Consider the following 24,570-nt stretch of genomic DNA (forward strand, 5'->3'; position numbering starts at 1 on the left):
CACATACACAGACATAGGTGCACAGCTCCAGGGTGTCTTATTTAATTCCTTCCCCGCTAGGGCATTCCTTGTAACCGTATCTTTGATATGTTATACACCAAAATATAAAATCTTGATGCAGTACATGAAATGTTAATAAAATTACGGTATGTGACTATCAGACCTAGCAAAACATGTTTTTAAAACAATGTGTACAACTAACATCAAGAAGCGCGTAAAAGTAAACTCAGAATATTCATTTTTATGCTCTTGTCTACACTACACGTCGGAACTATTAACGGCCGGGCCTATGAATTCAAGCCCGAGCGCGGCCCGGGCCCGCCGATAATCGACTTCGGGCTACCCGGCCGGGTCGGGCCCAGGCCGGCCCGGGCCCATGCAGTGCTCTAGCATTCTCATTAAGAACATATGTTACAATGTGTCCCATGCATGTGGAGCCTCAATCCTGATATTACTGTGGCACACGTCAATGAGAGAGGCCTTTGTCCTGCAGTGGACCTGAGCAGGCTCATGATGACGATGACGTGAGGTGTACTTGATATCTGAACATTTTAGCTTTCTTTAAGCGTAGCAGTTGTAGTTGTGTGCACTGCTGCTTTGATAGCAAATTCAGTCGACACGCTATTAGACGAGTGTAGTACTGTAGTCAACTCCAGACCACCTCAGACGCAATGGACGTCCATGTGTAACAGATCTCCACTACTAGTTTTGTTTGCAACATGGTGACTAAACAGCGCAGAAGACGAAACACAGAGAAGAGCAAAAACAGGACGAGCGCTGTCTATCAACTGGGGTTTATTGGAAAAGAAACATATTTATATACAAGGTCACAAGTAAAAAGCGTTTTTACTTTAAAAGTAAAAACCTCCTGTTTTTGCTCTTCTCTGTGTTTCGTCTTCTGCGCTGTTTAGTCACCATGTTGCAACACCAACTCGCCCAACTTTCCATCCTGCTGTAGTTTTGTTTGGTCAGAATGATAACGTCCACTTATAACAGACTGTTGATTGCAGTGAAGTTACTTTCAAGTGATATTTGGTTTAGAGCAGTGCTTGCAGTGCACTTCAGTGGTGGGCCCACGTGTCGTGGAGGGTTTTTATTTATTTGGACATGGCCAACTTTGCCGTCCACAATCAAGATCAATCCTCACCAAGGCTCAGTGCTTACATTCCCTTCCCTTTTTTGTGAGGCCTGCTTCGTGACCTGACTGAGTATTCAAAGGCAGAGAGAAGCAGTGCCCCCCTTCAAAGAATAATTACCACCGTGGAGAGATTCTTTTGCCTTTACAAGCCTTGATGGGTTTTTCTTAAAGAGAGAAGAGCGTAGAAGCACAGTGCAATAACTGTAAAAATACCCTTGAAAGCCCGCACATGACCAAGGCAGCCCTTAAATGACAAACCATAACTGAAGCTGAAATTTTAAGTAGGGTCATTGAGCATGTCAAGGCAGTTCCTGCTGCAAAAAATATGGCAGCTATTTTGAAAACATTGCTTTGGCTTATTGGGATGATGGATAGCTTCTTTTGCCCTTGCATAGAACAAAATTGTAACGAGCGAAGGCTTTTGAAGTAAGATTGCAGCTGCTTTTGTATTGTGTGCCGTCGAGTAAATTGTTTTTAAGAATAAAAGATAGTTCTGTTTATTGTCCCTACTTTAGCTACACCTAACTCCAAATGCATGGACTTTTCACTGGTTCTTCGGGGTCTGTTGCAACAAGAGCTGACTCTATACATTTTTTTTTATATTTTTTTTTTTCTGTTTTAAAAGAAACGTGGGCCCACATGTTTATATTAAGATTCATATTAAATGTCCACTTTTGGGAGTGGGGAAGGTGGGTGGGCCATTAGTAGCATCTTTTTTCTTTCTTTCGAAGCGTCACCTAAGAAAAAGCGAGACAGTTCTCAAAATAGGTGGAACCTAGCAATTTGGTTTACATTTTATGCGTGAGGTTGGTTCTGTTACCTTTTTTGGTGATAGCAATGTTTGTTCTAAATATCCATCATTTAAGAAAATTCTTGATTTTGGTTATTGCTTAAATGTTTTTATAAATTGTGTAAGTTTAGGATTTCCTTTTGCCCCCTATTTTAAAAATAACACCATAAAGTTTCTTTATTTCTTAAGCTTCCTGTTTGCGTGAGTTGTCTGGTCTGACCTAGTCACTGAGTGGCACATTTCAAGGTCACGAATCGAATTGTTGGTTTCGGTTGGCTGCTTTTAAATGAAGTCCAGAACAGAAATGGCCATGTCGTTAAACAAATTTCAGTGTGCATTAAAGCACCCCAGGTGGTGTATGTTAGCCTTGACCATTCCCATTTACGTGCCTCAGGTGGGGATTTGCTACACCAAGGACGTGTAGCTTCAATTTTAAATTTAGCAAACTGAAGAATTCATAGATCTTATTCACCTGCAATGATACTATGCTCAATCTTGTTCTAGTTTAGTTAGCAATTAATGTTCTCTATATGGATTTGCAGGAGGGAATTGGTGGTATGGGCAGTGATCGACTAACCGTAAAGCTCCAGGGGGCAACCTTTGTTCCGGTTACCAAAAATCCATGGTTGCCACACGCTCACCTCCTGTGTGATGCATGGTCTGCGAGTGTTGTGCAAGTGTTTTGAGAAGAGCCTTTCCGGGAGAACGAGGCTGGCGCGGTTCCTGAGTGATAAGATTGCTTTCCCTTCTTGGGGGCTATCTTGAGTGGCCCTGTTCACCTTTGCTGCTGAGCTTCGTGTTCTTTGAGAAGGCCTGCCCCTTCTTTGGCGTCATCATCCCTTGCACCTGTGAGGGGGAGGGAATAAGACTGGGGATATTAAACTTTCGAACCATTTATTTGAGGAGCAAAGAGGTTCACATGACGTTATGAGGGGGGGGGGGGGAAGACAGCCTCTGAATGCCACTCAACGCGAATATTGGAGGGGCACGAGCTCTTAGTTGGACGCCCACATTGCGGAACACACCGCACCAAGCTAGAAATTATTGCTCTTGAGTGCGTGAGAGTTCAAGGAAAGGGATGTGTGTAAACGTACATACATTGTATGCTGATAGCTTTGTGTTGATTATGGGAAAAGCACTAAGGGGCTTTGTGAGTGGACATGCCACCGTTAGAACAGCTCATTGGGAAGCATCCCTTAGCCACGAGCCTTCCGTAGCACGGGCCCGAACTCAGCAGTAGTGACAAGATGGCCTTCCTTGCCCCCGTGAGGGAGTGGAAGAATGCAGCCAAGCGAGTGAACTGACAGGCAACGAAATTCAGCACTGTCGTCATCTCTCCCATTACAAGGCAGCAGGAACCAGCAGTAGCACAATGCGTTACAGGGAGAAGCCATTCAAAAGTGCTAGGGGGACTGTGAAGCCGGCTCCTGCAGCAAGGGTACAAAGCCCATCGACAACGCAGGGCAGCGTTAACTTTTTGGCATTCACAACCTGCGAGTGTGCCGGTGACCTCTTTTCATGAAGAAAGTTGAGAATGACTGGGTAAAGGAAGCTCTCTGAAGCATGTGGGCGGGGGGCCGTTGGGCGTCTGAATGCGGGGGTTGCGGCTTCAAATGGGCTGTTAGATCCGACAAACTAAGCGCGGGCGGCGCAGGGGTTCCGCCGTGCTATCGGCGTAAGCACGTGGTGGGACGCATGCGTCGGGAGAGCGAAGGTACCCGTACGGCGAAACGCGGAGTTCCTCCGTGCGACGCGAGGTTGGCTACCATGGGCCGGTTGGCGTTCGCTGCACGTGGTGGAGGAACAGATGTGCGTGAACGTCGTCGGAGCGAGAGCGCTTGGTACTGATGGAGTGCCCGGTACTGCGCGAGGTAAAAGTAGCCGGTAAGTTGGCTTCGTGCCTGCGCTGAGGGGAGCACACTGGCGCCGTGATGTTGTTAGAGCACGGACGCTCTAACACAAGTCAGGGCGAGCGGCCGATACTGCACGGGCGTTGTAGCGCCAAACAACGCAGCGTCAAGGCCGGCGTGCTGGCGTTACGGACGGCCCCGACCAAAACCGGAGTAGGGTTAGCGGACAGCTAGTGCAGCTGCGGCATGCACGGGCGTTGACGCGCCAAACTGTGCAGCGGCACGGTCGACGTGCAGGCGGCGCAGAGGCCCGTCGAAACCGGAGTAGGGTTAGCGGACGGGTAGGGCAGCTGCGGCAAGTGAAGCGAGCGCGCAGCGTGCTGTGGCCAGAAGGCCGCTGCGTGTCCGCAGTGGCGGCGGTAAGGATCGTGGTGAGATCAAGCGTACCGAAAAGGCCAGTAGCTCCGAGCGACGCTAGGTCACCTTCCCCGGAAGACGGCGGTTACTCGGACCGCGAGGTTAATCGCGGCCATTGAGCGCCTGAACCGTGTTGGGGCCTGGATGGTTGCTGCCTCAGATGGGCTGTCTTACCCAGCTAGCTAGCTAGAACACGAGAACCAAAGCCGCAACCCACCACGTGGCGCCACGAGGACGCCGCTGAGGGTTCGTTCGACTCGCCGGGAGGTGCCGAGGATGCGCTCGGAGTCAGGCGGTGTCGACAAACCAGGCTTTATTGCTAGGTCATAACATGGAACGCACTGGACAGGCCGTCCGTGGCCGTCCAGTGAGGTACACTCTTTGTCCGACCCGCGCGGTTCCAGACCTCGCAGGAAAAGCCCTAAACAGAGCAATCTCGCTCTCGCTTCTGGCGTAACCCCGGTTGGAGAGAAGGGGTCTCCAGAGGGGGAGGAGGGTGCCGGCGCTCCGTGGTCGCCTAAGGGGAAGCGCGCTGCGAGAGGGCGCGCACGCTTGCGCGGTGGGCATGGGGACCCACGTGGTCCCACCCACGTGGTCCCCGCAAGCGTTACCGAGCCATGCAAAGAAATTAACTCAAGCACTGCTGCCCGGGAGACATCGGCCCATCCAGAGGGCATTAGTCGCCACCTGGTTCGCAGGCGTTCTAGCTCGTCAAAGAATTGTCGCTTCGGCTGTGTCACAAGTAACTTTTTCTCATTTGTCAGGCATGTTAGCGTAAACTGCGAAATTCTGTACATCCATATCAACATTCGCAGTGTCGGTAGTCCTTGTGGCGCTGTGCTGCTAAACAAGAGGTTGCATGTACGATTGTCAGCAGCAGCAGCAGCTATGTTTTTGACAAAACACCAAAGCCCGCATCCTTGAGATTCCATCAGACGTTAAAGATCCCCTAATGATCTAGGTGGGCTCGTACTCCAGGAGTAGCTTTTGGCACATGAGGACGGACTTTGGACTAAAAAGCCCAACTTTCCTTTGCCTGGCCGCTTTCTCTGACTGGGGCGACTGATATGCCTGTGTGGAGATTGGCTAAGCGAGAAACATTGTTCTTAAATCACAACAACTTTGAGTCATCAATCTCCACAGGGGGGGGGGACTAAGAGCGCCTAAGCACCTCTTAAAAATTGTGAGATGTGAATTAAATGACGCTGTGTGCTCTTTCCAGTTTTGTCACGGGGAATTTTCATTGTGGTACTGGGGTAGACAGGCACTCTTTGTTACTGCCAAGGTAGCGGCCACCTCAGTGTAAAAGCACTAGACTGCATAATGGTACAGTAAGTGCTGTGCAGAGCGCGCCATAAAATGTGCTGCGGCCTGCGGGAAGTTTAGGAGCCATATCACTGCTACAGACGCCGTACTGCGGCTTTTTCTCTCAGTGGGCCACTTAATGCCTTTGCGTTGAAAGCAATAAGTAGAAAGTAGGAGGTTGAACCCGGAAATTGCTCGCTGCATATAACTTTCTTGGTGGAGATGCACGACAACCGGTGGAAATGCTCGGCAACACCACCTTGCCAGTGGTGACTATTTGTACGAGGGTGTCTCATTGCGTTGCAAAGGGGAAAAAACTAAGGAGCTGTTTCCTAAGTAACCAAACAGGCTAGCAGGGATGAAAGGCCAGTGTGTTTTTTTCTGTCTTGCGTTGGAACTACTGCCAGTGCTGCTGCTCTGTGACTGTGCAAAGAAAAGAAAGGGCAGGGAGGAATGGGCGGTTGTAAAATGTCGGCCTGCTGCCTCTCCCCTCTGTTATCAGTAATTACTTGCAAAGAGCCCGTGTTGCCACAGATAAGCCTCCTTTGTTGGCAGTGGAATTTGTGGGTGCGGATGTAGGATCTCCCGACAAATGTGCATTTCAGGTTTGTGCGAGTGCAGAGGTGGCAGTTTCCATTTCTGCGTTGCCGTGCTCTTGAGTTGAAGAAGTGCTGACACGAAATTTTCGTGATAAGCTTTTTTTGCCCACGAATCATAGAATGGTGTGTTAGACGGTCAATCGCTGCGTAAGTAATTATTCGCAGTTTTTTTTTTTTGGTTCACTGTCACTGCCGCCAAGACAGGACAGTGTTTGTGACGTCACCGTTCTCGTCGCACCACTTCCGGTGTAAACACGCATGTGCGCGCCCAGACCAGCCATGGTCTCTACCATCTCCATGTGCTCGGGCAGCATGACGTCAGTCCCAAAACCATGATGTGATATACACAACAGAGCAGTGTGCGCCAGCCACAGCCACATGTCGGCAGTTTGGGGCCAGGTCAGTCAGGAGAAGCAGATGGCGTCATGCTGATGCCGACTGTGAGAGGGTATCCGGTCTGAGCTTTCTCGTGCGTGCAAAGATTTAAACGGATATAAGATATGTTATACTGAATGGCTACTGTTGAAAATTCGTGGGAGTTATCTCCCTATACAAAGAAAGCCTTTTACATAGTTATCTCAGCCTTGAAATTTCGTGTCAGTACTCCTTTGATGGTTGTTGACTGGAGATGCCTTTATGGAGATTGCAGGTAGTGGCGGTGGGGTAGTGGTGCTTGTGCAAGACCAGCTGAATGCTGTCTCTCATTGTCAGTACTGTAGTAGTATGGTGTAGAGCCAGAAAGGCACCACCTCTGGCCACAAGGAAGGGGATCCTGGTGTTTCGAAAATGGGGCAAGCGAGAGGATTGCATGACAGGTGATGCAGCTGCGAGCGTTGGTTGCACCAGCAGCTGTTACTTTTGTAGGGGCCCTCCGGGCGAAGCATCGATATAATTGGGCCAATAACCCTGATGATTTTTGGGGCAGGCATACTTGAGGCTGCTGGTCGTGGAGGTGTGTGTATGATGTGTATGTGAGTGGGCGTGCTCCTGTCAGCTGCAGAGGAGTCGACGCCCGAGCCGGACCCGGACTACACGGAGTACATGACGGGCAAGAAGATCCCCCCCGGCGGCATTCCCGGCGTGGACCTCAGCGACCCCAAGCAGCTGGCCGAGTTTGCCAAGTGAGTGGTCTCCCCACCTCTGGCGTGGTCTCTCTCTTTAACCCGAGCTCTTACGAGCAGCTGGTGCTGGCTGCTAATCAGGGCGCGCGCTTTTGTACAGCTTGCATGGCTGCTGTTACTTTACATTGCTTGTGTAAGTAAATTACAACTTGCACTGCTTGAGAGGAAGCGGGGTAGCTTCTCTCCCTCTTCCTCATCTTTTACCTAGAAGTCACGAATCACATGTTAGGGGGCAGTGCTTTTGTGCAAAAACCGTGGATGTGCTCACCCTCTGCCTTCCGAAAATTCGCACAGTAAATTGTTTGCAGGTGTGAGGGTTCAAACTATTTTATTTTATTTTTTTTTTTTGTTATTTAGTGCATGCTTTGCACCTGCATTGTGGCCATAGCGGCAGACTGTGTCTGAGCTGGCCTTAATGACAGTGCCAGTTTGTAGTTCGTAAAAGAGTGGTAGCTTATGAGTGCAGTACTGTGTGTAAACTGAGCGTCTTAGTCTATCAGTATGGGCTCCCTCGCTTCACACCTCCAGTGTTACAGAACTGCAGCAGTTATTCCTTAAAATCGGGTGATTTGTATAAAGGCAGTTCGGGAGCCAGTGTATTGTATTGTCTCGTCTACAACCTGCAGCACCCTCCAGTCCTGGCATGAACCGTGGTTATAATATCAGCTGCATTGCAGCTGATATTATATTAAATTCTGAAAAGAGCCGAGGCTTGCCCACCGGCAGCTGTGGTTTACTTGGAGGCAACTGTGACGAAATGCACCCATTCGCTGTAGCAGTAGCAGATTGTGGGTTGGCTAGTTAGAGCCAATTCACCAAGCCTGATAGATGGCCGCCCTGTTCAAGCGGGCAGGTATGCAGAGTTCACAAACATGTGGATAGATGGTGCATCGTGAATGCCTGCTGCATGGACTTGAAGCCGCTACTGTGTTGCATACTTGAAGGCGAAGCTTGAGCAACTTTCAGTTTTTCTTTTCCAATTACCTGTGGCAGTGCAACCCTGTGTTTTGGAGGTTCCTTTTAAGCTGTGAAGCTTTAGCAGTGTTACTGCATTTCATGAGTGTGTAAATTGCACAGTTGTAACATTTTTACTGCACAACTGTTCACCAAGTCATTTTGCCTCCGCCACCAAGGATACTTACTTGGAATGTACACATGTGTAAAAACATAGCCACGTGTGTGTCATTGCGAGGCTGTGTCAGTGGATGCTTGCTGGGATCATGACTGAAAAGTCATGATCCCAGCTAGCATTCACTGCTGTCGTCTGTCCGCCACAGTCCCCAATAGATAGTCTGAGAAGAGTCTGAGGACTTGACCTTAACAGGAAGTACCGCGACGGTGTCTGTGAACAGTTGGGCTTTGAAAGATGTCGTCCTGGGCAGTGTGGGGATTTTTAGTTGAGGCAGCCCCGAAGGCGTCCAGTGTCTGTGCCTTTCAGTTTGTGGTGGAACAGTGTGCTCATGCCGTGTGGTTCTCTCTCTCCCCCGTGCGGCCGCTGCTGCTCCTCCTCGTCCCCTTTGGTGTCCACGGTGGTGGTGTGTGTGCGTGCGTGCGTGGCCACAGTTCGACGCCGGACAATGGCATGAAGCAGTGGTGGGAGCAAGTGCAGTGCACCAGTGTCTACTCCCCCGACAAGGGCAAGGGCGGCTCCGGCCAGAGGTCAGTGGCACCCCCTCCTCCTCTTTCCCCCTGTCCCATCTCCCCCTCCCCCCTCCTTTCCGCCTCCTCCCCGGCACCACTTGGCCTGCCCTGTCCGACCGACCCTTGTTGTTGCGGGTGCCTTTGGCTGGGTGCATTGCGGGGCAGTTACTTGTTGGGGATGGTTTTAATTATCTGTTGCCACTGTTGGGGCTGAGAGGGGCGCAGTTAGCGCTTGAGAGCAACGTTTCCAGTTTATTGGTAGGCAGCTGAGGCAGAGTCAAACTGGAGAGTATGGGGGCAAGCTTTATATAAACAGGGCGCATTTGTGGAAGGGGAGTAAAGAAAGAAGAAACAGAGGAGAACCTTGAGGAGACATAACTTGTGTGTGCACAATGTGTCGAGGCACGTCTGCCTTATTTGATCAGCTGAAAACATTGGGTTTGGGGGGGCTGCGTTCAGCAAAGCTGTGATTTTCAGCAGTGTATAAAGTGGTGGGGGGTGGGGGTTGCTCTGCACTGGTGCACCCAGCCAAAGGCACCGTCTTGGGGGTGTGTCATTTCTGGTGCTGAATGCGTTTGCTTGTGGGGAGGACGATGTCCTTGTGTAGATGCAGACCGAGGGTTAAAGGGGCCATGAACACGGAATACAAGCTTGGTTCATCAAAAAGGCTGCCTTGTCCCGATAGCAACGATACCAATTTTATCGCCAGCCACTTTCTTGCCAGCCACCTTGCCAGCCACTTTCTGGCAAGGTCTCTGGGACGTCGAAGAATCTTGTTTGTACAATTCGTGGCTGCCAACTTAAGCCGCTGCCAATAAAAATGACTGTGCGAATCTAGTGGGACCTCTAGTTCCATCTGATCATACTTCAATCCTAGCATGCAGTTGATACACAGATAACTACGTTTTTAGTGCTGATTCATAATGCATCGCTGTCAGGTGAAATTTAAAAACTTTTCAATATTTCTTGCATTTGTTCAGTCTTCTGTGACTGGAACGGAGCTGACTGAGTTACCAAAGGGTGGTTCTTTGAAATTGAACAAGGTTGTATCGCCTTCATGGCCCCTTTGATGGTGCAACATCACATGACGAGGCAATGTGGTTCAGTGCTTTGCCGGGGACAAATCGCATCTTGTAGAGTGTTTCATCTGTGCGTGTCTTTGATGGGGACCTTCTTCGAGCTGAACGTGGGGCCCACCAGCTACGGCAGGAGTGTTGTTCACCAGTGACAATGTGTTCCAGTTAGTTGCAACTTGTGGCACTTCAGCGTGCTGTGCAGTCATGTAGTGTGACCACGACGCCTCGTGGGTATTGCTTTGTTTTTTATGTCGACCTGCAGTCTTCATGCTCTTTCCTCCAAGTCTGATGTTGCTCCCTAACATCTGTGCGCCGACATGTTTGCACTGCAGCCTACGTGCTAGTTGTTTTATTATTATTGTTTATTTGTTCAGTTACGAGGGTGCATTTTATGCTCTTGAATGTTTTGCAGTTGTTAGTGGTTCCTTTGCATCGCTAGAGTGTGTTTACTGTTGCCCCCCCCTCGCACTCCCTGCTGTGTGAATGTTTGTTCTGAAGCGTGCCTCATTGCCCTCCGCGAACAGGATGAAGCCGAGGAAACAGAGTGACGACGTCGCCAGGACGATAGCATGTCCACACAAAGTGAGTTCCCCCTTCTCCTCCTCCTTCTGTGGTTTGGCCTGCGAGGGCTGTTGGCTGTGGTAGCCCAGGGCTGGCTGCACAGGGCAGATTTTCAAGGTTGAGCCTGTTTCAGAAAACGCAAAGCTGTTCCACTTAATGGGAAAGCTGTCGGAAAGTGCAGAGCAGTGATTCACCAGAATGGGCTGCAGTGCCGTTGTCCGCTCACTGCTGCCACCCAATGCATTTCAGATGTCCTGCCTTCACAGGGCTCACACGCCCCCTGCCAGAAACTGTGCCAGTGGGAGTTCTGTTCTTTTTGGGCTTGCTTTAATTTTGTATGCTGGAGCGGTTTTGCGTTATTTCGAACTCGCCATTTTTTTCTTGCGTGGACACTTTTTTCGCTCAAAAAACCAACCCAACGAGCATTCCTAACTAAACGAACGCAGGGGCTGCTGGTTATATACACAGATTTTGCCTGAACTGTACCTGCAGGGTGTTTTTTTTTTTTTTTTTTTTTTTCTTTTTTTTTCTAAACAATGGGGAGATGTATGACAAGCACCAGTGGTTCACAAGGTTCGAACGGTTATTCAGTATCTCACTCAGCCCCACTACAGCCACAAAAATGTTTTTTTTTTTTTTGTAACGAAAAAAAGCAAGAAGTATTTAAAAACTTAAAACTTTCAAATTTTGCACCACAGTGACGTGTTATGAGCAAGAATGACGTCATACGGGTCAACAATAAAACATAATTTTCAGAGCGTTAACTGCACGTTAGCATTCAAGTGATGCAGTCAAATGGAACTCGAGACCTTATTACAGACGTCCAGTCGTGTAGTCGCGACAGGTCAGTTAGGCGGCCGCCAATCGCACAAACAAGATTCCGTGACGTCATAGAAAAGTTGCGGGAAATTGGCTAGGGGGTCGCGACCGTTTCACACGTTTTCTTTAACATATCCGTTATTTGTTCGAAGATTGCGATGATATTGGTGTCGTTGTTATCGGGACTAAGCAGTCTTTCTAATAAACTCAACTTGTATTTTGTCTCCATGGCTCCTTTAAACCGCGTGGTTTTCCAAGCCTCACTGTGACCCCGTGACAATGGTACACCAGGCTCTACTTGTTTCTGGCAGCGCCACCTGATTCTGGCAGTCGCTTCACATCAACCGTTAGTGAGCCACGACGACCACGCGAGCCCATAAAGTGCTCTGCACTTAATAGCCTGTTTTGAATTCTGTTATGGCATGCGTGGGACTTGTCAGAAACGCACACTTCACTGCTTGTGGCATTGCTGTTTTGAAAACCCCGCTTTCGCTGGGAATGGACGCTTATTGAAACAAATGCAAACGCGGAATTCTGCGTGTGGTTACGGCCCTTATTACCGAGAGGCAGGACCTGATGACAAGTTGAAAGGAGTTGGCATGGGCAGCATAAATTGTAAGCTATCGTGGGAGGCCATGTATTAGTGAAAGATGGCAGCCCTTCACACCGACTTTTCTGGCATACTGTCCGCATTTAATAATTTACTTACTCTTGTGAGTTCATCAGCAGAGTGACCAGATTGTTATAATAGAGCTTCGCCAGTCAGTAACAAAATGAGTGTTGTTTTGTCAAAAAGGACTGTTGCAGCCCTTGCTGATATCACAGTTGGACAATTTGAATGCCGTTGGCAGAGCCCACCACTGTTTTGGAACGCAAGTGTTGTAACGCAAGACACAGAAACTGTGCACCGGTGTTTTACCCTGTACAGTCCCCTGTGTTGACAGAGCAGGAAAATGAACCAGCCGTGGGCAGTTTTGAGACGCCATTGGGGGTGATCCCCCACGTGCTGGCCAGGTGTGTTTCCTCACCCACCCCTCCTTACCCCTGACCCCCCACCCCCAGGGCTGCACCAAGATGTTCCGGGACAACTCGGCCATGCGCAAGCACCTGCACACGCACGGGCCCCGGGTGCACGTGTGTGCCGAGTGCGGCAAGGCCTTCGTCGAGAGCTCCAAGCTCAAGCGCCACCAGCTCGTGCACACGGGCGAGAAGCCCTTCCAGGTGGGTCTTCCCTCTCTCTTATGGGCAGTCCGGGACATGTACCCACTTTCCGGCCGTTCCGGTCCGCAACTATTGTGCCAGTTTCTGGCCCCTTGAAAGCACAAACTGTGCAAGAAAAACTCACAGGATATTTATAGTTACTCTTGCATTCTGCACGCAACTCCCCTTGCGATATTTGAGCAGCGTGTGAAACCGCTTGATGCATTCTCCTGGAGGCAGGCCAGGGTTGCTACTGTAGGTTATGCAGAAAAACGCAGTTTCCCTCCTGCCTCCCCACTTTTGTTTTTCTATCGCTGCAAACAGCACAGTCCTTGCTGCTTCAGCCTGAAAGCGTGTAGATGAAATGGCTCGTCCCGTCTAGCCTTCCTTCGCACACCATACATGTACATGGACCCCACCTTTTTGCCTTCAGCCCTCTGATCACCCACCAGCTGTTCAATGAGGTGGCAGCAGAACTGCAGGTTTCGCTGCTCCTTCTCTGCATGATTCTGCAGCTGTGCGTGCCTACAAATAAAACTATTGGCAATGGAAACCTCTAGATGCCAGGAAAAAAGCTTTCATGGTCTTTCAACAAAATGCGTAGCTCACAGAGTTAATGAACCACACAGTGCTGTCACCACCGCCATCAGTCTTTGTCACTTGCTTCAGTCAAATCGTTGTCATCACTAAATGATGGAGGCGCGCAATTCTCTCCCTCACTGGAGTCACCATCGCTTTCGACAGAGTCTTTGAATGCTTTTCTGGTCATGCACTACCCAAGGAGGAGGGCAGTTGGGAAAGTGGTTGGAGGAAGGAGCAGCGAGGAGCAGACGCTTCCTGCGGTATTAGCAGGGCTCATTTGCTTTACCTGTGGGGCACCGTTGAAATGCAACGATTATTTCACGAAGGCTGAAAAGTGTTCTGTGAACGGTCATGCCGTTTTACTTGCTGCTTCTGGCTACAGAGGAGACTTTGAGAAAGCGTTGCCAGAGTCCCTCAGTACTTTTCTTGTCATGAAACTCTGCTGTAACGCTATGGAAGAGCTTCGTGCGCTGCTCAAGGAGGTCGCACCGCAGCGCTGGCATTGATCGAAGGGCATCCGGGGAAGTGGTCGGAGGGCATTCGGCAGGGAGCGGATGCTCGCTGCCTTATTAGCAGTACGCATTCGCTATACTTGTCGCGAGCTGCTAAAATGGACTTGGCATGTTGTGAGTGCTGAGAAATTTTGTGTGGACGGTCAGGCTGTTTCTGCGTTCCTCACGGAGCCGTGTGTGTCTGTCCTCACTCCGTCCGTGTCCCCCTTTCATTTAACAATGGAGTACCAACTTGCCCAGGACGCTACCCTGCGTTCCTGCCTGCCGATATGGCTTGAAATGTAACTGTGACAAAGCGTCGTTATTTTGCTCTCCTCCTGACGCCGAGCTGCGTGCAAGATCGAAGTGTACCATCCACATCCGCATGTGTAAAAATAGCATTTCCACACCGGCTTGGTGAATGCATCGTGAATATAAATAGGTAGCAAATCAATACTCCTTGGCAACTGAATGACTGCTGCAATTGTAGGATGCTCCTTGCATTCTGTGAAAAAACAGCAAAAAAGATCTCTTTTTTTTTTATTATTATTATTATTAATATTTTAAGTGCCCCTTCCATTTCCTTGCTCGGAAAAAGGATAAAGCTTTGAGGACACTGGTGAAGGTGAAGCCAAAGCAGTGAGAGGTGCTGTGGAGATTTTATTTAGGGCGCAGCCCTTTGCCATTTGTCTATGGGCTGAACGTTGTCGGCGTAACCGAGGGAACGATGAAAGAAAGCATAGGAGGAGAGTGTTGCGAAATTGGGAGGGAAGGGTGGTTTGCCGTGGCAACGCGAGCCAGCGCTCTCCGAAAGTGCTTGGTGGGGGAGAGGCAGGGGCAGTATGCTGTGCCCACATGAGGCGCTCGATGTTTGGCGAAAATGTGAGGAGGGCCTTTCTTGTGAGGAGGGCCTTTTCTTTCTGCCAACGCACGGCAACGGCCGTGCGTTGGCAGAAAGAAAACGGCGAGGAGCGTCTTTCGAAGGGCGAGACAGCGCAACCTAGCCATCCTGATGTGCTAGCTCGGGGCATGTGAGCTTAGTGATTCCCATTTATGCAGATTAAAACTAGTTAGTTGAGTGAGTTTGAGAATTGTGAGAAAGGTGGGGGAACTTTTATAATCGCTATTTGTCAGACCCAGTTGCTCCTTTCGCCTTTTGTAGTACCTCTTAAAACACGACCGAATTGGTATTCACCAATTCAGAAAACGGGAGTTTCACTCTTAGCAAGCAGTGCACAAAAGGTAGCGTTTCTCTAGTGGCCAGATGTCTGCATGTGATTTCTACATTTTGTTTTCCCGCTCTTCAAAGCAATCCGCAACATATCTTTGCTGTACGGCCACTTAATTCCGTCGAGTCCGGGTTACCCAGGAGGTGCTGTTGAACAAGTTAATCAAGCCGTGCGAAAAAAGTGCTAAATGAATGCGGAGCTGCGCCAAACGAGGCCCAAAACAACTATTGCTAAAGCAGAAGGCAAAGCCGTACCGCCGACGCGCCCGTCGGCGAGCAGGCACCTCCACGCGCCAAACGCTGGGTAAATTCGCCGTGTTATCTACAGTCTGCTGGGCAAGGCTATGAGAAGCGCGGTCAAATGTCAGGAAAGAATTTACACCATATCGGAACCGAAAGTCTCCCACGCGGGGGGACTTCTGAGAAATTTTTTCGAATCAAACCCAAACTTCACTCGACAGTATTGAGCGTGCGTTCTGCCGTAAGGGCCGCAGTTCTGGGGCTTTCCTGCCAGCTCCGTTTTGTAGCAACAATTTGGGACCAATTACCAACAACGCGTTTCTATCGAGAAAGTGCCGCCAAGGCGGGCGCAAGTGCTGCCGCGCGTGGTTGCACGAACGGAGCAGTGGTGGCTGCCCAATGCCCTTCGATTTGCCGTGGCACTTGTCGTGGTAACCTTTGTCCCCAAACGAAACTCGGGCAGGAGTTTCATGACCAGAAAAGCATTAAAGGACTCTCGCGTCGCTGTTTTGCTTTTCTTCAGACACCGAGCTGCATGCAAGATGGAAATGTCCCGTTCCCCAGAAAGAAGTTTGCAGATTTAGTTTTGACTCGCTGCATGCTCTTGTGTGTGAAAAACATTTTGACACTTCGGATGTCGTTAGGTTTGACGAGTGCGTCGTGAATGGATACATCGACCACGAAGGTTGCCTTGAGATAGGGGCAGGTAGCCTCTCTAGTCGTCGGGGTTAATTACTGCATTGGAGTGGGCAAAGCGCAGGTGCGTTCTGACGTTAAGTTCTCTGCGAGGTCATTCGTGGGGAAAAACAGGTATAGATAAAGGCATGCAGCCACGTCTGGGGAAGCTGTACAGTCCAAGGTATACAGCAAGTGCTAATTCATTATGGGTCAAAAGTGTCGCCTTGACGGTTGAGATATGGGACGAGGGAGTGACAGCTCCTTTTGTATTGTGTGAGCTGTATTGACAAAGAAAGGAATTTTGTCGGCATTGGGCATAATTTACGTGCGTATCGTATGGACAATACCATTCAAGGACTCTGACAACACTTTAAAGAGGCTGCCCAAGGGTCGATGGGCAGCGCTCAAACTTGCTTTTAGTTGGTTGGTTTTTATTCGTGGTGTGCTTGCATTTTGATGAACACCTTGGAGTTTATTTTGTGTACAAACCTTTAGTTGTTGATGTGGCCAATCAGCGGCCCAGTGTGTGTTAATATACTGCAAAAATCAATTGAAAATATTTAAAGGTCACTCCTTTATACAGTGCAGAACATTTATAACGTAACCACTGTTAGTGCGGGACTGGATATAACAGTTTGCCTCCAATAGAACTTAATGAATAAGCATACCACTTAAAATGCGGTTGGCCGAAGCACAATAAAATTTATAGTGCGATTTTTCGGCGTGTCTGCTGATCCACCGGCGCAGCTGGGGTACCGTTTTACGGTGCAAAAAAAAAGAAAGGATGAAATTGTCCATGTGACACAGCCTGCACCCCTTGCTCTTCTCCAACTTGGACACGATCAAAATACCGCTTCTTGGTCTTTTGGCTAAGAACCAACTATCGGTTCTCACCCATTTGGCTAAGAAGATCAAAGTATCGCTTCTTGGCTTTTAGGCTAAGAAGAAACTATCGCTTCTCACCCATTTGGCTAAGATCAAGGTATCGGTTCTTGGCCTTTATGCTAAGAACAAAGTATCGCTTCTCAGCCATTTGGCTAAGAACAAGGTATCACTTCTCAGCCATTTGTCTAAGCATGAGCTATTACTTCTTAGCCATTTGGCTAAGAACACACTATTGCTTCTTAGCCATTTTGCTAACCATCTATTGCTTCTTAGCCATTTGGCTAAGGACAAGCTATTGCTTCTCAGCCATTTGGCTAAGAACACACTATTGCTTCTTAGCCATTTTGCTAACCATCTATTGCTTCTTAGCCATTTGGCTAAGGACAAGCTATTGCTTCTCAGCCATTTGGCTAAGAACACACTATTGCTTCTTAGCCATTTGGCTAAGGACAAGCTATTGCTTCTCAGCCATTTGGCTAAGAACACACTATTGCTTCTTAGCCATTTTGCTAACCATCTATTGCTTCTTAGCCATTTGGCTAAGGACAAGCTATTGCTTCTCAGCCATTTGGCTAAGAACACACTATTGCTTCTTAGCCATTTTGCTAACCATCTATTGCTTCTTAGCCATTTGGCTAAGGACAAGCTATTGCTTCTCAGCCATTTGGCTAAGAACACACTATTGCTTCTTAGCCATTTTGCTAAGGACAAGCTATTGCTTCTCAGCCATTTGGCTAAGAACACACTATTGCTTCTTAGCCATTTGGCTAACCATCTATTGCTTCTTAGCCATTTGGCTAAGGACAAGCTATTGCTTCTCAGCCATTTGGCTAAGAACACACTATTGCTTCTTAGCCATTTTGCTAACCATCTATTGCTTCTTAGCCATTTGGCTAAGGACAAGCTATTGCTTCTCAGCCATTTGGCTAAGAACACACTATTGCTTCTTAGCCATTTTGCTAAGGACAAGCTATTGCTTCTCAGCCATTTGGCTAAGAACACACTATTGCTTCTTAGCCATTTTGCTAACCATCTATTGCTTCTTAGCCATTTGGCTAAGGACAAGCTATTGCTTCTCAGCCATTTGGCTAAGAACACACTATTGCTTCTTAGCCATTTGGCTAAGGACAAGCTATTGCTTCTCAGCCATTTGGCTAAGAACACACTATTGCTTCTTAGCCATTTTGCTAACCATCTATTGCTTCTTAGCCATTTGGCTAAGGACAAGCTATTGCTTCTCAGCCATTTGGCTAAGAACACACTATTGCTTCTTAGCCATTTTGCTAACCATCTATTGCTTCTTAGCCATTTGGCTAAGGACAAGCTATTGCTTCTCAGCCATTTGGCTAAGAACACACTATTGCTTCTTAGCCATTTTGCTAACCATCTATTGCTTCTTAGCCATTTGGCTAAGGACAAGCTATTGCTTCTCAGCCATTTGGCTAAGAACACACTATTGCTTCTCAGCCTTTTGGAAAAACAAAGTATCGCTTCATGGCTTTTTGACTGACAACAAACTATCGCTTCTCAGCCTTCCAACTGAGACGAAAGTACATATACTTTGAATCCCACACACCCACCTTGTTTCTGACGAAACCAACCACTACTGGCACTAGCTGGAGTATTCTTCATTGCACAGTGTTGAATAATTTGAGAAATTTGCTGCGCTTTCAAGAAGCACCTACACTGACCACTCACCGCATCTCTTGTTCACAACGAAGGAAGGCATTCAGAAGCTAACTCCGAGGACGAGGAAGCCACAAATAAATAATTTGCCAGCCATGTAGAGTTTCCTTTCGCACAGTCGAAATGTCTCTTCGGCTTTTTGTACGGGGCTCAGTCCCAGCAGGGGGGTCAATTCCGCGTGTCACTCACTATAGTCACCCCGCGTCAAGTAAAAAAAGAAATGTTTGGAACCTCAGCGCCTATGAATATCAGCACAGAACATGTTGACCGAGCCACTTATGCTTTGGCGTGCAGGAATTTTCCTTAGAGCTGACCAGCGCCATTTTCAGAGCGTCCCTATCCGGGCTCTGGTCGTGCTGTGAGATCGATTCTCAAGGTCCCAAGCTATAGCTGGCCAGGAAGCACAGCGGTCAAGGGTTGCAGAAGAATGTAAACCATCACAGAATTTAGCTCGCTCTAAATCTCCTATGCATGGCCACTGCTGAGAAATTTCTGCAGATGAAATCTGGACATCTGTCGATCGTTTTGAACAGGTGTTCCATCTTTTACGGATTCCCCTTTATGGCTGCAGGTACACGACCTTCCTCCCGGCATTGTTTTGTAATAACCTTGAGGGCATAACTACCAAGACCGTGTTTTCGTAGAAAAAGTGCCACGAAAAGCAGGTGCCTGTTTTGATGCTGCAGCGTGGCCCCTCACACGTGGGACGCCGTGGCCGCTGGATGCCCTCCGATGGCTGCGCCCCTGGCGGTAGTCTTTGTCGCCAAACGGAACTTGACGCGGCAGTTTCATGACCGGAAAAGCGTTAAAGGACTCTGCTTTCACTAAATGCTTCACCGTAGATTGCGTAGAACGCATGTGATGAGAAAGGGGCCGTTTCATAGCAAATAGTGCGCACATGAAAGCGCTCTGGAATCCAGAAGGCCCGTGCTGGACATGGGGCCACACCGTAGTGCAAAAAGAAGAAATAACAAAGTTCACGTATGCCTCAAGAAGTGGCACAAAAGAATGCGGGCACACCGCAGTGCGAAAGACAGCGAAATTTAGCCTTGAACACCCAAGTCGGGCTTGGCGCGACAGCGAACCGCTACGGCGACGTTGCGTTTTCAAGCAGGCCCTGATAATGGACCGCGAAGGGTGAAGCCACTGAAATTTCCCTGCGTAGACCTGATGTTGCAGGCTGCTTGGCAGGCGGTGTCCTTGAGACATCGCTGCACTGTTTTGCATATTGTGATGTCTGCTCAGTAAACAGAGTCTCACATTGCCATGGGAAGGTTCAAGTTTAGGGTAGTGCTTTTGGAGTTGCACGAGCTTACACAGGCACCGTACGAAGTTTGCGAGGCTTGCTTGTGGGACACTTGTCTGGATGTAAATCATTGTTTGCTGGTGTCGCAAACATTGAGTGCTGAAAAACGATATCCTCCAGGGGCAAGCCTCAAAGTGTGAAAGGAAGACAACTGGTTGAGGTGCAAACTTCTTCCAAATTTAGGCGTGCACAGGAGTGTTGGTGGCTAACCACCTTACCGGTGCCCTGGCCTTTAGTAGAGGGTCTGTAACCACAGAGATGTGTTTCCAGGCTCAGTTAGCGAAGTCCTACGGCAACTGAAAAATCCCCTGCTCCTGCCCTAGTGAGAGTGAAGGTCGCTGTTGGAAAGTTGTGTTGTGTCAGGGGGCAAAAGTTTTTTTCTTGTGTGGTGTGGGGTTTGGTGTGTCTTTTTGTGCCCTGACCCTCCCCCTCTCCCTTCTGCTCCCTGCTGTGCAGTGCACATTTGAGGGGTGCGGCAAGCGCTTCTCGCTGGACTTCAACCTGCGGACGCACGTGCGCATCCACACGGGCGACCGGCCCTACGTGTGCCCCTTCGACGGCTGCAACAAGAAGTTTGCCCAGTCCACCAACCTCAAGTCGCACATCCTCACCCACGCCAAGGCCAAGTGAGTCGCAGTGCTGCCGCCTTTTCCTCACCTCTCTCTCTCCTTTGTCTCCTCCCCCACGACTGCTGGCCAACACGATGGATCAGTTCAGAATGCATGTGTGTGCCTGTGCGTGTGGCAGTGCAGTCTGGCAGTCCTTCTTGAATCGAAAAATTGTTACCAATGTGGGGTTCGTAGACGTGTTGAGGAGTTGACACGGCCAAACAGACGGGGGCCTGCCTAATTCGCTTATGGGGCAGCGTCAAGCACGGGAAAAGATTGCGCCGTAGAAAGGAGTCGGTTTCTCTGGTGTCGTTGTGTCACTGGAAGCGACGCTTTTTGGAGAAGCTGTCCCGCACTGGCTCCTTGCAGTAGCTCACCTTTCAGGTGCCGATCAAGGGGGGGCCGCAGGGTCTGTGCACCTGGTTGCGTTGAAACCTCTCCAGTACAGGAGTTCACATCGAAAGGTGGCACAGCTCACTGCAGTGCAGTGTGAACTGTGTCTGAATTAGGTGGCATCCTTTGCGAGGCTGTAAGGGCAGCTCTCTGTGGCCCCTCCTCCTTTCTTGCCGTGTGTGCATGGTCGAGTGGCGGATGCTTGCTGTGGATGGGCTGATTTTCCTCTCTTTCTCTCTCTCTCTCTCTCCCCCCTCCCGCTGCCTCCTCTTCCCCATCCCTCTGGGGCTGCTGCTGCTTCCTTCTTCCTGGCCGGTAGCGGAGCCCAGGGAGCCTCAGACTATCAGTGATCGCTTCACCGCCCCTCTGCTGTGTTCTAGACTCTCTCTCTCCCAACCTTTCCTTTCTCCTTGGTTTGTTTCCCCAACTCTTGTTTGTCTGTGGTGCACAAGAGTGGTGTGTGGAAGAGAAGCGGCTCATTGGCTGTCTTCAAACCTTTCGGCAGGCCATTGGGACTGTCAGCATTAGGCCGGGCTAACAGTGTGCTGTCATACCGCACCTGTGGAAGGCTTTGCTCCTGAATCCACATTCAGTGCGTGAGGGCCCAGTTGGTGAATAGAAAAAAGTGGTGCCCCCAGATACCCGTGGCCAGAACCTGTCACAGCTCTGTACGACAGTCTGCACTGACAATCTGAAGAATGCCTCCTTTCCAAGCGGGCCAGCGTCCTTTCCCTTTGTTCGCTTGTTTGCCTCTGAACCACGAGTTCGTACACGCTGTTGCGGGCCAAATGCAGAGGCTCAGTCCATTGGCTTCCGACACTTGAGAGGAGGCTGACAGGGTTTCTGTTTTCCCCTATGATTGCCAGTACGAACCCTCTACTCTGTCCCCTATCTATTGCTGGCGACCAGGTTGCAGCTCTGCTGTGAAACGTGTTCTGCTTTTGTGACTGTGACAGTGTGAGCATAGTCACGGGGGGAGGGAGGGTGCTGTGTAAAGTTGCGTGCCAGTGCTTTTCATGGAAGCATTAATGTGCCGAAGGGTGATGTCAGGGCTCTCTGAGGCCAACTATTGGTTAGGTAAGAATGCATGCTCAGTTGATGGCGCGCGTGTGTTGTGTACATGTGGTAGAACGACGTACGAATGACAACTTCAAAGGCCAGCAGTGTCGTGGTCGTACAAAGATGCGAACTTGACACCCTTAGGTGGTTGTTGTGTAAGTGCACATTGCATTGATGGCAGTTCTGGTCGACACTTTCTAGTTTCGTCCGTCAGTGCGGTGTAACCCACTTACAACAATTCCAGTGACAGCAAATTATCGGATGTGGCAATTGTATTTCAATTCCGCCTTCCCACCCGGTGTGCCTGTGATGCGACTTGTCAGGCTTGCACAAATACAGTGTCAGGAAGACTTTGATTTGAAATGGCATAGCTTTAATTAAGCTGTAATTAGGCCTTCCCTGTTAGTTCTGGCATTGCAATTTGCATTCAGTTGGGGGAAAATTCTCACTCATTCCAACTTAGAAGTGTGCTATGACTAATTTTAGCAGGGCTTTTATTGTCCACACAGACAATGTTTCCTGTGACCCTTAGGGCCAGACTGAGGTTCATTGTAATGGCTGCCAAGCTGTCGGAAACCTCCATAAACCAGGCACGGAAAAAATCCCGAAAGAAGTGAAGCAGCGCTGAGAAGGGGAACTGACTTGTAGAATAAGCAGAATCTAAGCTAATTGATTCATAATCCATTTGGCTTATGGGTCAGTAAACTAACTCTACACGAACAACAAAAATGCAATGACACGCAGCACTGAGTGTCGGCGCGTTTTTGTTCACTGGCTCTTGTCAGCTGGCTCATATAAAAAGGGACTTTTTTTTATATATGAAGGGATGTTTAGCAGGACTGAGTACTGTCACAGGTCCAGCCAGCCCATTCAAGCCAAGATGTTACAGCTGCTCTTACAGCAGCTGTCAACTTGTATCAGCTTTGAGCTTTGTGACGCTATTTTACGTGCTGGGTGCAGTGCAACGTGGACAGTTGGGGATATTACCTATAGTAGCTTCTAAGAAGCTCTAACCCCATCCCATCTTCTACCGTACAAAATATCTTAAAGGGGCCCTGCAGCACTTACCGTCGACTGCTCGAAATGCATTCTGGGGCAAAGTCTGCTGTCATAGCAGTCTTCTCCCACAAGAGAGAGGTAAAAACGTTTGTTTATCTTGAAGAGAAAGGAGTAAGAGCAAAAGCGGTCAGCCTCCCAAGTCCAGGAGGCCGCGAGCCCGCGTTGATTCCAGTGCCCGGTTGACCAGAGCTCATTGTTGCTCCGGAGCCGAGCTGGTCAGCGCAGACTCCCACTGCTCAGGTGATGGGTTGAGGAGGGGTTTAAGGCTGTCTGGGCGCGAGTGCACCAAGTGGTAGGTAGCGAGAGGGAGGTTGCAAGTGCGGCAGTCGTGTTGGAAGAGGGATGGAGAAATGTGGGAGAGAGCCGTGTGGCTGAAGTAAGTACCGGTCTGTAGCCAGCGCCAGATATGAGACTGTTGGTTGCTGAGAGTAGGGTGGGTTGATCCTTCTGGAGTGCAGGTAGTGGGATAGGGTGGCGTTGAATGTAGGATCTAGGGGTGCTGGAGAGGGGAGTGAGGAGCCCGGGCCGCTCGTGGCATCTTGCCTTAAAGGGTCCATGAAGAGAAAATACAACTTTGTTTAACTCTAAAGAGCTAGGCTTCAGTACCTTACTCAGCTCCATTACAGCCCCAAAAGATGTTTTTTTTTTTGCGAAAAAAAGCAAGAAGTATTTAAAAACTTTCAAATTTTGCGCCACAGTGACGTGTTATGAGCAAGAATGACGTCATACGGGCCCACAATAAAACATAATTTCCAGTGCGTTAACTGCACGTTAGCATTCAAGTGATGCAGTCAAATGGAACTAGAGGCCCCATTACGGACGTCCAGTCATGTGTCGTCGCTTACAGGTCAGTTAGGCGGCCGCCAATCGCATAAACAAGGTTCCGTGACGTCATAGAAAAGTTGCGGGAAATTGGCTAGGGGGTAGCGACTGCTTCACACGTTTTCTTTCATATCTCCGTTATTTGTTCGAAGATTGCGATGATATCGGTATCACTGTTGTCGGGACTAAGCAGTCTTTCTAATAAACCCAACTTGTATTTTGTCTTCATGGCTCCTTTAAGGATGGGAATGCCCGGGAGTGCAGATCACAGGCGGCAGCAAGAATGAAAAAAATATAGGGCGTTTTTGAAGCAATAAAGGTGTGTTATCGAGTGGTCTCGTTGGAAGGGGAGTATTGAGTTCGTCACTCAAACTCTGCACACACTCAAAGCACAAAAGAAATGCCAAAATTGTTCGTACAGGCTGAGAGAGGTTGACGCACAGTGCCAATAATGGCCAATTGTCACAGGAAGTGCGAGAAATAAACCATGAACTGGACCAGTAACAACCGGTAGGACAGGTACCTCTGTGATGATGTAATCACAGCGGTGTGTAACAAGGAAAATTAGAGAGAGCGTGGTTGATTTTCCCGCGTCTTTGACTGTGATTTGCGAGCTTACCGCTTCGCATGCGCGTGTAATATTTGGCTCGGGAATTCCTGGCATTGTAATCTAAACGTTGCGCAGGTTTATTACCACTGTTCCAAGCGTGTTGCAGGGTCCCTTTATAGGGCAGTCTGAAATTATCTAGAGTTTGAGGGCACTGCCCATGGGCAAAACGAGCACGGGAGGTGGAATTTGTATGTCACAAGTAATCGCCAGTTGAGCGCAACCACTTTTTGATATTTCCACTGGTCTTGTTGTCAGTGGGTTACACCATACATGGTGGCTGCAAGCATGCTATGCATGCACAAGTATGCTGCTTCAGGCAGCTGCCAGTATGGTTCTGCGGGCACTCATCAGTGCGCTATTTTTGCATTCGACTTTCCTGCAATGAAACTGAAACCCGGAAGGGAGT

At 49.1% G+C, this 24,570-nt stretch overlaps 1 protein-coding gene across 4 annotated transcripts in view; it reads left to right on the forward strand.

The window, feature by feature from the left end:
• LOC144150213 (transcription factor YY2-like) overlaps positions 1-24,570 on the forward strand; it is a 32,768-nt gene that overhangs the window by 5,154 nt on the left and 3,044 nt on the right. Inside the window, exons 2-6 of one of the 4 annotated variants that reach the window (XM_077682060.1) lie at positions 7,094-7,220; positions 8,784-8,879; positions 10,462-10,519; positions 12,380-12,538; positions 20,070-20,239. In XM_077682060.1, the coding sequence (XP_077538186.1) occupies positions 7,094-7,220; positions 8,784-8,879; positions 10,462-10,519; positions 12,380-12,538; positions 20,070-20,239 (610 nt within the window). The remainder of the gene's footprint in view (positions 1-7,093; positions 7,221-8,783; positions 8,880-10,461; positions 10,520-12,379; positions 12,539-20,069; positions 20,240-24,570) is intronic. The other 3 variants (XM_077682061.1, XM_077682062.1, XM_077682063.1) reach the window with 3 other exon arrangements.

This window comes from Haemaphysalis longicornis, unplaced genomic scaffold (genome assembly GCF_048455015.1).
Source record: "Haemaphysalis longicornis isolate Haplotype H1 unplaced genomic scaffold, Haemaphysalis longicornis Haplotype H1 scaffold_8, whole genome shotgun sequence".
In the NCBI taxonomy this organism is placed as follows: Eukaryota; Metazoa; Arthropoda; class Arachnida; order Ixodida; family Ixodidae; genus Haemaphysalis; species Haemaphysalis longicornis.